General features: G+C 42.8%; 1 protein-coding gene across 1 annotated transcript in view; it reads right to left on the bottom strand.

Annotated features, from left to right (window-relative positions):
* Positions 1–2,057: 2,057 nt before the first annotated feature.
* The window catches only part of MTMR7 (myotubularin related protein 7), a 94,918-nt gene continuing 84,780 nt past the window's right edge, over positions 2,058–12,195 (bottom strand). Inside the window, exons 13-14 of the mRNA XM_031944122.1 lie at positions 8,922–9,048; positions 2,058–6,898 (exon numbers count right to left, since the gene is read on the bottom strand). Of these exons, the coding sequence (XP_031799982.1) occupies positions 6,533–6,898; positions 8,922–9,048 (493 nt within the window). The 3' untranslated portion in view covers positions 2,058–6,532. The remainder of the gene's footprint in view (positions 6,899–8,921; positions 9,049–12,195) is intronic.

The raw sequence follows: 12,195 nt of genomic DNA, 5'->3' as shown, positions 1-12,195 counted from the left end.
AGTGATTATGCCAATATATCCAGCTTTTAGTCAGAAGGATCTTTCAATGTGGTAGTGACTCTGATGGTGGGGCATGTGCTCTAGTGGTCCCCATAGGAACCTCCTCAGTCTGACCCTGGCCCTGTTGGGGGGCACCGACCCTCAGTCCTCCAGGGACCAGCCTCACAGAGCTCCAAAGGGCTATCCGTCGTCCACGCTGTGTGGTACAGCTGGCTGGGTGAGACCTGTGCTTTGTCAGGAAGAGGGCCTGCTGCTGCATCTTTGGAATCACAAAGGATGTGATGAATGATTCTGAAGCCAGTATATGCTCCGCACATGTATTGGTTTGATATTTCAAATAAAGGTCATGTCCAGAAGGACAGGCCCTTGACAGGAAGCCATCCTGTAGGATTGGCCATCCTGGGTCACCTGGAAATGGGTCTTCAAAGTAGGCCATTATAAGAGGGGTATATTGTAAGAGGCTCAGCCAGAGGAAATCTGGACAAAATCAAGCATTTTTTTCCCTACCTCCTGTCATCAATGAATTTACCTCTGATTGGAGACCAAGTGAAAGCAATGTGGAGTGGTGGAAACACTACTGGATTTGAAGCCCAAGGAACTGGGTTACCAAGGATTCCACCTATGAGCTCTAGGGGCCTCAGTGTGTGAAGGAGCCATCATAGGCCTCTGGGAGGGTTATGCCAACGTAATGTAAAACAAGAGGGTGGCCTCCAAGAGGCTCTCTGATCTCATGAACAAATAAGTCATTCTCACCTTTTTTGTAAGGGGGTTAACTAAATGCATTTGTTAGCTTTTGTCATTACAAACCCTAGCATATTTTGAAATATTTTTCCTTAAGGAAAAAGTCGGGCTTCTCTGTAGATTGTAGGAGTGGTGAGACACAGCATCCAGAGCCTGTAGTGAGAGGTGCATCCCTGAGCCCTCCTGGATCTTAGTCCCTGAGGACAGTGAAGAACCTCAGCATCAGCCAAGTCATGCCTGAAGAACCAGGGCCATGGTACCTGGAGTTGGTGCTCAAGAGCAAGAGGGATTAGCTTTGTGCTTATCCCCAGAGAGCAGAAGCAGGAACAGTGGGGAGAGGTGCTGAGAAGTCAGTGCAGACTTGGCATCCCAGGGCAATCTTCCTAACCATTAGAGCCTCCCAGAAGAGGAAGGGGCTGCTGGGGTGGATAGTTCCCCTTCCTCACTTCAGTCCTAGGCTAGATGATGGTCAAGATGGAGAAAGTCCTATACAGGAAGGGGGATGGGCCTTTGGCCTCTGAGACTCCTTGGTTAGCCAAACTTCAAAGGATAGGCAGGGAGAACCTGGAGGATGGTCATTGTAATTGTGCCCAGGGAGTATGAATGGACCTGCTACGTTGGGTCGTTATTTTCCAGACTGGGTTTTGGTGGGCAAACTAAGCCATCCAGCTCGGCAGAGTTAATGGGAGCTAATTACTACCAAGTGCTGATGGACAGTAATTTCGTAATAGAAATAATGCTCTGTAAAAGTGGAGGCAATTGGACAGTAAACCCAAGGAAATCTGAGTGAGCATCACTTGTTTTCCAGCTGAGTGGTGAATTCCTTTCCGAAACACTATGATAGAGTCCCAGTTTCTGCAGCTTGGTTTTGGGAACCAAAATTCTCTGCCAAGTTGGATCTCTCGATATCCTGTGTGAGGGGTCCAGAGGTTCTCGGCCACTGTGCTGCACCTTTGTAAAAGGTACCAATTGAACAAGATGGCTCAGGTGGGTGATGTCAGTGTGCTCCTGCACACCCCTGCCTCTCACCTTGGTGGAGCAGATCTTTTGAGGTATTAACTCCACTATGTGCTCAAGGATACATTATTTGCAATCTTGTTAACTAGAAGGGTTAGGGAAGCATTCCTGGGTAAAGAGCTTTGTCTGGTGCCCTTGGAGGGAACAATCCAGAGGGGGCCCCTTACTCTGCCAGAAGAGAAATGTTAGGCTGGTGCAATATTAGTGAGTCCTGGGAAGCCCCTTCAAGCTTGGGGTCTTGGGCAACTCGGGAAGAACAGGATGGCTCCTAAAGTGTAGAGAGCCGGAACTCTGGAGAAGTATACCTGAAACGAGGTGTTAACTCAGTGTAGTTGATGAGACGATGGTTCTCGTAGTATGGTAAAGTAATGGTTCTCAGCTTCATACATAATCAGTATGCTGTAATGATGTAATTGTAATAGGGCATGTAAGGGCTGAGAAGGACAGGAACTGGGGCATTCCATCTTTGACCAGCCTCGGGTGGCCCTCCTGCCTGCCTTACTTCTCCACCGGAAGACCAAGGCCCGTCCGAAGGACCTCCAGGGAGCTAGCCTGGACATAACACTAAAGGAAGGTTTCAAGGATAGATTCTTGAAGGATAAAATGGGAACTCATTGAGTGTCCAACTAACAAGAAACCAGGTGGATCCTCCCAACAGCCCTAAGGCAGGATGGGGCTGGTCCAAACATGTACCTGGAATTAGGCTGCTCCAAATGCTGGTGGTCATTGCTCTGGCTGCTCTGTCTCTGGCCAGCACGGCCTTTGTGCAAGTTTCATTTCACTAGTGGAGTTCTGGAATTATGGGAAATTGTTACATTTGAGGAGAATGCTTTTTGGAAATACTTTTCCAGGCCACAGTCCATTCCCCTGTGCTTTTCCATCCTTTGAAAAAAATTAAATAAAGGTTTTCCGGCCAGTAGAATTCAGGTTCCTGAAGCCCAGATGCCCTTTCCAGTGCCTTCATTTGAATGTTGAATCCCCCAGTCCTATCCCTATAGGGTCTTGTGAAATTCCCTGGCAGCACTGAGGCCGTTTCTCGAGCACCCTGAGCTGTTGACATTTGTACTTCCCGCTGCTACCTGGCTTTTATCCTGGAAAATTGAACTGAAGTCTGTAATGATGGAAGTAGACACTGTGATCTTGAGAAACTCTCAAAGAATTAATTTTGAGCGTGAACAAAGTGTTATCAGGTTCCAAGGGTGAATGCATTAGAAGTGGACCTGGCTGGCCTAATTCCTGATGCAGAGACCTGGCTGCCCAGCTGAGGAAGGAAGAATAGCCACCTCCCTCAAAAATGGTGGTCCTTGACACCCCCACCCCCCCCCGGGTTATACAGGGAAGTTTTATGTTGGCCAAACCTTTAAATGCTCCATGTAAAAGATAACTTGCATCTTAAGGATTTATTGTAGAGTATTATCAACACAGTATGCATATTACATACATGACAAGACAAACATTTATATCAACCAAAATTCTGTCCATTTTAACATTTGGGAACTGCTCAGAGGCTTATGTTCACTTGGCTCAATGTGAACAGACTATATCTGTCTGTAAATCCGGGCTTGTGACTCCTGATCCAGCACTCGGCACAATCATAGTTAATGCCCTATTGGAGTAGTCCTGTACTATCATATCCCTTTTCAGCTCTCAGTTTTGACTTTAAGAAGGTAGCCCTGTTTATTTACTTCCTTTTTTGCAGATTCATTTTATATAGAAATCAAAAATAGTGAAATATAGTTTTAAGATGCAATTTAAAACAATACACCCAAACAAAACCAAATAGTAGGTCACTCACTAGTCAGCATTATGATTACCCAACCTAGGCTAGTACCAATCACTTAAAAGCCTACAACTTACATTTTGCTCTTTAAACAATTTTCAAATGACCTATAAAATAGGATAAAAAATGTAATAAAAAGAAATGTATCTTTAAAATAGGCTATTTATAGTCCATATGACTGTCAGGTGGGCCCTGGTTAATCCAGGCTTCCAAAACCAGTGTCTGGAGTTGGCAATCAATCTTAGAAAGGCTGAACCACGTAATCTGCTAAACCTGGTGATCACCAATGACTAGTTTTGTGCAAACGCCACAGCTAGTCTGTATTTTAAAACGGAAACAAAAAAGCCATTAAAATGATCAAAAACATTCTGTAAGGAAACACTGAAGGAGTCAGTATGTTGGTTAACCTGATAGTGATGTCTGAGGAAAGCATTCCAGTGCCAAACTACATTATACGAGGTAGAAGGAACATGGGGATGTAATCCCAGATGTTACAAAAGATAAGTTAAAGGAAAATAAACTAAATTAGGCTCAGATGTGCTGAACGGTGCATGCATCCAGAAACCCTGAGGCAAAATGGGGAAGGCCCAGCTCATGCCCCCTTCTCTTCTCCCTCTGGTCCCTACCTCCAAGGTTTTGGGGAAGTCTCAGGTACTTAAAGCCGGGGATGACAAAACCAATTTCACTCTCTCCGCCGTGTCTAAGCACCTCCTCCATCCCAGGGACCCAGCAAGGGTTCCCGTATCATCCCTTTGGGCACCCAGGCTTAGCCAAATAAAGTCCAAGACCCATCACAGTGTGGCTTTATGGCTACTGTGCACCAAAATTTCTTCCCTCCTATTTGTCAATGCCTAGAATTTTGGAACAAAAGCCCAGGCGCTCATTAAAGTTCCTGGCACGTGCACTATATTTAATCCATACTCCAGCAACATCACTGAGCAGCAAGGCTGTGATTTCTTTTGCTCACCTTCAGCCAAGCATACAACGAAGCAGAGTTTCGCCACTGAGGTATATTCACATGACTGACAGGGTTTGTTCCCGTTTCAAAGGCGCTTCATTTCTAGTTTGTGGTTAAGAATCATAAGTGAAGGAAGTAAGATTATGGGGCTGCCATTGAGCTGGGGGTCTTTCCATGATAAAGGCCCTACCCAAGAAAGGAGCTGGGGGGGGGGCTTTAATTTCAATGTGACTTCAGTTAGGAGGGATAACTTTATACTAAAGGGAAGGACACCCCTAGCCATCCTTTAAATGCATCCTAAACAATACTGCAAACACTACTTTATACCTTTGAGATTAGGGGCAAGCCATATTTCCCTCATCTGTAACTTGAGGGGATCACACTAGAAGGTCCCTTCCAGGGTCTATCTCCCATGATCTCAGGGTGTTTTCAGAAAGTAAGATTAGGATAACTTCAAAGCCAAGGACCCTTCTGGGACCAACTACGTTGAAAGCACCTTTGTTGCGCTCACTCACACAGACTATAATAACACATGGTAGCTTAGAAGAGGGAAGTGGCTATGATTAATAACTCTGGACAGATAAAAGTCATTCATATCAACTCCATATCCATCTTAGGAGTCGTCCTAGACTCTTCTCCTTCCCTGCCTCAGAGTCTGTCATGTGCTCTCCCTATGAAATCACTAGTCATTATCTCTTGTCTAGACTGCCTCCTAATTTGCCTCCCTGCTTTAAGTCTCACTTCCTTAAGGGTTTTCTACACAACTGCCAAAATTCTCCCCCAAACAGCATTTCCTGCTCTACATTTATAAAGGTCAACCCCTTTATGTGTATTTTTGACCTCATTCCCTCCCACCTTTTCTAACTAATCTCATCTCTTTCCAGTTTCCCTGATGCTTGCAAACACACACACACACACACCCCTTCTGAATTTTCACTGTATCTTCTCATCCCTATTAGCTACTGCCTTATGTTTCTACTCCCTTTCTCAGCAAGGTGGTGCATTGGATTCAATCAGGAAAACCTGAATTTGAATCCTGCCTCAGGACATTTACTAGCCGTGTGATCCTGGGGAGCTCACTTATCCCCGTTTACCTCGGCTATAAAATGAAGGGAATAATAGCTGAATCCCTATTTTCTAAAATAAATACCAATTCCTCCACCTAGCTTTTAAACATTCCCCCGAGCTAGTTCCAATCCATCTCTCCAGCCTTGTTTCACATCAGCCTAATATGCCTGATATCCCATTTTCTGCCTTTTCAGCTTTCCAAACAGTCCCCATTGCTTCTTCATCTTCCTTCAAGGCTCACCTTTGGTGCCTCCTTCCTCTAGGAAGTCTGTCTGCATCCCCCTGGTTCTGAGGGCTTTCCTTCTCCAATAATCCTGTATTTGCTCACTTGCTTATGAATTCAATCCTCCTAATAGAGCCTATTAGTTCCTTGAAGGTAGCTCTAATGCCTTGTAACCAGCAGGTGCTTAATATTTGCTGAATTGACCCATATTCCCAGGCCTTTCCTTTTCTTCTTTCTCTTCCTCTACTCTTCCCCTCCCTCCCCCCAAATCCTTTGAGACTAAGAACTTTGATTTGTCTCTTGTTTTCTATCAGGACCTCTCTTTGGGGAATTTTCAAAGATTTTTTTTAAGTCGTTTGATTATCATTTTTGTTTCTCAGACCTGTTTTCAAGGATTTTAAAACAAAGAGGTTTAAGTGTTATGTGACCTAGAATTTACATGTCAAGCATGAAAAGAAAATTACTGTGGGTCTTTTCTAATTTGAATCCCAGTTCCAAAAGTACTAGGCTTTATGTTTATAAATTCATTTCTCTACCTTGATTTTCATATGATACCTAGAAGGGGGAGGAAAGTTTCTGCCATTTGAAAAGGCCAAAGGCAATTTTCTATGCTCAAACATCCTTAAAGATTGACAGCCCTTGGCTTGTGGGACCCTATTTCCAACTCTCCTTGGTTGTTCCATTTTGGAATGCACGGCTCCCCTCTGGGGGGAAACACTTCTCGTTCCCGGCAGTCCTTCGGGGTTCATGCGGTGAGGAACACCGCCTCGTCGGGATCGGGGTCCTTGCCGCTGTCCTCGCTGGGCAAGCACTCGCCCCCGCTCGGGGAGCGACAGCTCAGGTCCTCCACTCCGGACTCCTGGTCACTATTGGCGGAGAGGTCAGGATCCGAGCTCTTCAAGTTCTCCTGGGTGAGAATCAGGGCAGAATCGTCATCGCCTTGGGAAGGGCTCCGGGAGGGCGATGATTTCAGATGACCCCCGGAATCAGCAGGGGGGTTCCCTCCACTGGGGGTGGAGGCCAACAGCCCGGGACGTTTGCTCTGCAGCGCACTGGGCTCTCTCTTCCCTGGCGTCTGGCTGAGGGGAATCTTGTGGATTTTTTCCAGTCTCTAAAAAGAAAAACGGTTCCATTTGTTTGGGGTGATGAACATTTTCTCATTCTGTTTGTTCACTCGATTCTGTCATCACATTGCTAGCTCTAGGAAGGGATACAGCATTTACAAAACAGAAAGAACACCTGAGTTTCAAACTCACAGCATTTAATCCAACCTCTGTCTCAAAAAGCAAACTCTCAGCGGTGTAACCCTGGGCAAGTCACTTAACCCCGATTGCCTCAGCGAAAAAGAAAAGAAAACTCTCCATCACTTACTATTCAGCCTTGACTCGAAGTCCTTGGGGATCTCACAATTCAAAAACTCCTGACCTTGACAAACAACTATGTGCATTCTCATTCCACATGTCACCAGCACTCACTGCTTTTCCCAACCTCAAACCTTTTTCCTTCCTCCAAAAAGAACATGTTAAGTCCCTCTTGCACGCGGCAGCCTCCCAAGTATCTCCACATCGCTTTTTTGTACATCACATTAGCTAGTGGCCAGCATTTTAGAGGACCCTGAGCTTTGCAAAGTGTTTTACAAATAAGATTTCATTTGATCTTCAAAGCAACCCTGGGAAGTAGATACTGTTTTATACAGATTTTTTTTAATTTTACAGATAAAAAAACTGAAAAGGACAGGTTAAGTGATTTACTCAGTCACCCAGGTCAACCCCTTTACATGTATTCCTGGTGCTTGCAAACACACACACACACACACACACACACACACACACACACACGCTTCTGTATTTTCACTGCGTCTTCTCATCCCTACCTTATGTTTCCACGCCTTTTCTCAGCTAGGTGGTGCACTGGATTCAATCAGGAAAACCTGTATTTGAATCTTGCTTCAGACATTTACTAGCCGTGTGATCCTGGGGAGCTCACTTATCCCTGTTTACCTCAGCTATAAATGGAGAGAATGATAGCTACCTCCCAGAGTGGTTGTGAGGATCAAATAAGATAACAAATGTAAAGTGTTTTTTTCTCTATAAATACTGGATATGCTGATTATTTCTCAAACTTCCAGAAAACAACACACACACACATGTATGTCACATACACACACATATATACTCACATAAATATATACATATACATACATGTACATATACATGTACATATACATCCATGTGGTCAGAGATTGTTTCAATTTTGTCTGTCTCCCCAGAGTTTGGCACAGTGCCTGGCACATAGGGGTACTTAATAATTCATTCATTGTTGATTGACTAATGATTAAAGAAAGTTTCATGGAAGAGAGGTGGAAGGATGAATGGCTCACCATTTACCATCTGCCATTTTAACGTGGGTTCTGTCAAACATTTTTACCCAGATATGCTAGATATCTCAAACCCATATTTTCTATAAGGATTTTATTATTTAGAACTCTGAATACAATCTTAGTTCAGAGAAGGGAAACCAGTATAATTAAGGAAGGGCAAATGGCAGGAGGAAGGAAAGGAGGGAGAGAAGGAAGGAAGGGTGGGAAGAAGGAAGGAAAGGAGGGAGGAAGGAAGAGAGGAAGGAAAGGAGGGAGGGAGGGAGGTGAGGGAGGAAGGAAAGGAAGGAGGGAGGGAAGGAAGGAAGAAGGAAAGGAAGGAGGGAGGGAGGGAAGGAGGGAGGAAGGGAAGTTCATTGGAATGCTAGGGGAAAGGAAACCAAGAGGAACAATACTTGAAGTGTTGGAAGTAGGGCTGGCCACATCGGTATAATTGCTCCACATCGGTATAATTGATCAACAATCAGAAGGTCAGTAGGGTTGAGGATGGAGACAGAGAATAAAGAGTAAGGCTAGATGGGGAGGTTGGATGAGAGGATGAGTAAATGGTTATACAAAGGCAGAGATATCTGGACTTATGAACCTGAGATTCTGAAGGGAGAGCATGCCTTAGGAGAGCAGCATTCTAAGGGTGGTCTGGTGGTAGCATACAGGATGAAAAGGAGAGGAAGAAAGAAAGCAGACAAGGCCATGCGGAGGCTTACTGGCCACCCACATGAGAGATGTGATGGGGGGAAAAGCTTCAGGCCTGTAGTACCTCTTCCAAGATCTGCAGCTCCTCTTCCAATTGCTGCGTTTCCTCCTTCACCGCCATCAGGTAATCGGTAACTGACTGCCGAGGTTGCATGCCTTTTTCAAAGCGGTTATACATTCCACTCCAAAACCTGAAGGAGACAGCAGAGGTTACTGGTGGTTCCTGCCATGACATTTTCAGGTTCAAAGTTTCATCAGGGCCACCTAAAAATAGTGTCATGCGCCAGCTGCATACATTCTGGAGAAGAAAAAACACAATCATTAAGAACTATTTTCTGAAATGTTCTAAATGATTACTGATCAAAGAAATGCAAATTAAGACAACTCTGAGATACTACTACACACCTGTCAGATTGGCTAAAATTACAGGAAAACATAGTGATGAATGTTGGAGGGGATGTGGGAAAACTGGGACATTGATGCCTTGTTGGTGGAGTTGTGAATGCATCCATCCATTCTGAACTATGCCCAAAAGGCTATAAAACTGTGCACAGTCTTTGATCCTTCAGTGTTTCCACTGGGCCTGGGTCCCAAGGAGATCATAAAAAAGAGGGGAAGACCCACATGTGCAAAAGTGTTTGTGGCAGGTCTCTTTATAGTGGCCAGAAACTGGAAACTGAGTAGATGCCCATGAATTGGAGAATGGCTGAATAAATTGTGGTATATGAATGTTATGGAATATTATTATTGTATAGGAAACAATCAGCAGGAGGATTTCAGAAAGGCCTGGAGAGACTTACATGAACTGATGCTGAGTCGTGTAGAACCAAGAGAACATATACACGGCAGCAATAAGATTATATAATGATCACTTGAGGTGATCCAAGGCAATTCCAAAAGAGCCACCTGCATCTCTATGGAGACTGAATGTGGATCACCACAGTATTTTCACTTTTGTTGTTTGTTTGCTTCTTTTTCTCATTTTTTCCCTTTTTGATCTGATTTTTCTTGGGCTGCATAATAAATGTGGGAAAATGTTTAGAAAAATCGCACATGTTTAACCTATACTGATTACTCCCTGTCTAAGGGAGGGAGAGCCAGGGAAGGAGGGAGAAAGATTTAAAACACAAGGTTTTGCAAGAGTGAATGTTGAAAATTATCTTTGTATTAGATACATTTTGAAAAATAAAAAACTATTATTTAAAAAAAAAAAAAATGAACCACTTTCTGAGGAGGTCCCTGGGGGAGAAATGAGGGATTCTGGACTTGGAGAAGGAATTCTGCTACTAAGCCAGGGACGGGAGCACATGTGGGAAAGTCTGTCGCTTATACGCAAGACAAGAACAAGTCTTAAAAATAGATAGAGGGCAATAATTCACACTGTTTACTAAGACAAACTCCAGGTAGTCACTTGACTTAGATTTAAAAGATCACATCACAAATAAATGAAAGGAACAAACAGTAAGCTACCTTTCAATTGTCTGGATAGGGGAAAAATTCATCCAACCAAATAAGAGACGGAAGAAAATAAATAAGTAAAAAAATACAAAAGAAAATACAAAAGAACTCAGAAGATAAAATGAACAATTTTAGTTACATTAAGTTTAAAAAAGTTTAAAAGTTACATTAAAAGTTTAAAATTTTTCTATAAATAAAATCAATACAAATTAGTAAGGAAAGGTCACTGGGAAAAGTTTTTGCAGCAAGTCTCTCTGATAAAAGAACAGATTCCAATTTGTAGGAATAAGACCCATTCTCTCATTGATAAGTGATCAAAAGATATCATTAGGCAGTTTTCAAAAATTAGGCAGAAATTCAAAAGAAATTCAAGCTATCAAAGCAAGCTTCAAACCATTAACGACTACAGAAACACAAATCGAAATAACCTTGAGGATATAACTCACTCTCATCAGATTGGCAAAATTGAAAATAATGTAGTATTTATCTTTTATATGGCACTTTGGGGTTTGGAAAGCCCTTGACATATTTCATTTCTTCTTCACAATAACCCTGAGAGGTAAGTGCTACTATCATTCACATTAAAAAGCAGTTAAGCAACTTGCCCAGAGTCACATAACCAGAAAATATGTGAAGAAAGATCCAATTCAGTCTGTCCTGACTCCAAGGCAAGTATTCTATCTCTTATGCTCACTAATTGCCTCAAAAAAGGTAAATGACAAATGTTGGGGAAGTTGTGGAAAAACAGGCATACTAATACATTGTTGGTGGAACTGAACTGGAACAGTCATTTTGGAAAGAGATGTGGAATTTTGCCCCCACAGTTACTTTGCCCCAGCAGTCACTCTGCTAAACTTACCCCTCAGAGAGATCCAATTGGAATAGGATCCACATATACAAAAATATTTATAGTAGCTCTTTTTTTGTGATGGTAAACTGAGAGAGTGCCTATCACCCAGGGAATGACCGAACAAGTTATGGTCTATGAATGTGATAAATAAATGATAAAAGAGACAATTCTGGGAAAACCTGAGAGGACTTTTTATGAACTGATGCAGAGGAAAGTGACTAGAATCAGGAGAACCAATAAAAATACAACGAAGAAAACTTTGTGAGGACACATTTGAAAGACTTAAAGAGTTCTGATCCCACTGCAAGTAATTATAATACCAGAGGACTTCCTGAGGCAATATACTCTCTATTGCCTAAGAGAGATGGATTCATGATGAGAAATCCAACATGCTTTTGGATATGGCCAATGTGGAAATTTGTTTTGCTTGACTCTCTATATTTGATACAAGAGTTTTCTTTCTTTCTTTCTTTTTTTATGAAGATGAGAGAGGAGAGAGAGAAAATAAATGTCTGTCAATTAAAAATAAAAGTAAATTGGAGGAATATAGTCAATTAACAAGAAAGCAAAAACAAACAAACAAAAAAACAAAAAAAAAAAAAAACACTGAAAAGCCAGATCTGGATCTGACAGCATAATTATTAAAAACAAGAAGCCATTAATTTTTTTTTTGTTTCCCAGCTCATGCTAATTTGCTTTGTTTTGGGACAGAGCCACACAGGATTCACCCATCATTTCCAGGGATCCTCAAACTTTTTAAATAGGGGGCCAATTCACTGTCCCTCAGACTGTTGGAGGGCCGGACTATAGTAAAAACAAAAACTTTGTTTTGTGGGCCTTTAAATAAAGAAACTTCATAGCCCTGGCTGAGGAGGATAATCGTCCTCAGCTGCCACATCTGGCCCGCGGGCATAGTTTGAGGACCCCTGATTTAGACTGAGAGAAAAATACCAAGGATGGTTTGTGATATAGGGATCACTTTTACAACATCCTTCTTCCTCCGTCTCTCTAGGATCTTAAGAAATTAATC

The sequence above is a fragment of the Sarcophilus harrisii genome, chromosome 6, assembly GCF_902635505.1.
Source record: "Sarcophilus harrisii chromosome 6, mSarHar1.11, whole genome shotgun sequence".
NCBI lineage: Eukaryota > Metazoa > Chordata > Mammalia > Dasyuromorphia > Dasyuridae > Sarcophilus > Sarcophilus harrisii.
This window is presented reverse-complemented; position numbering and strand designations above follow the sequence as displayed.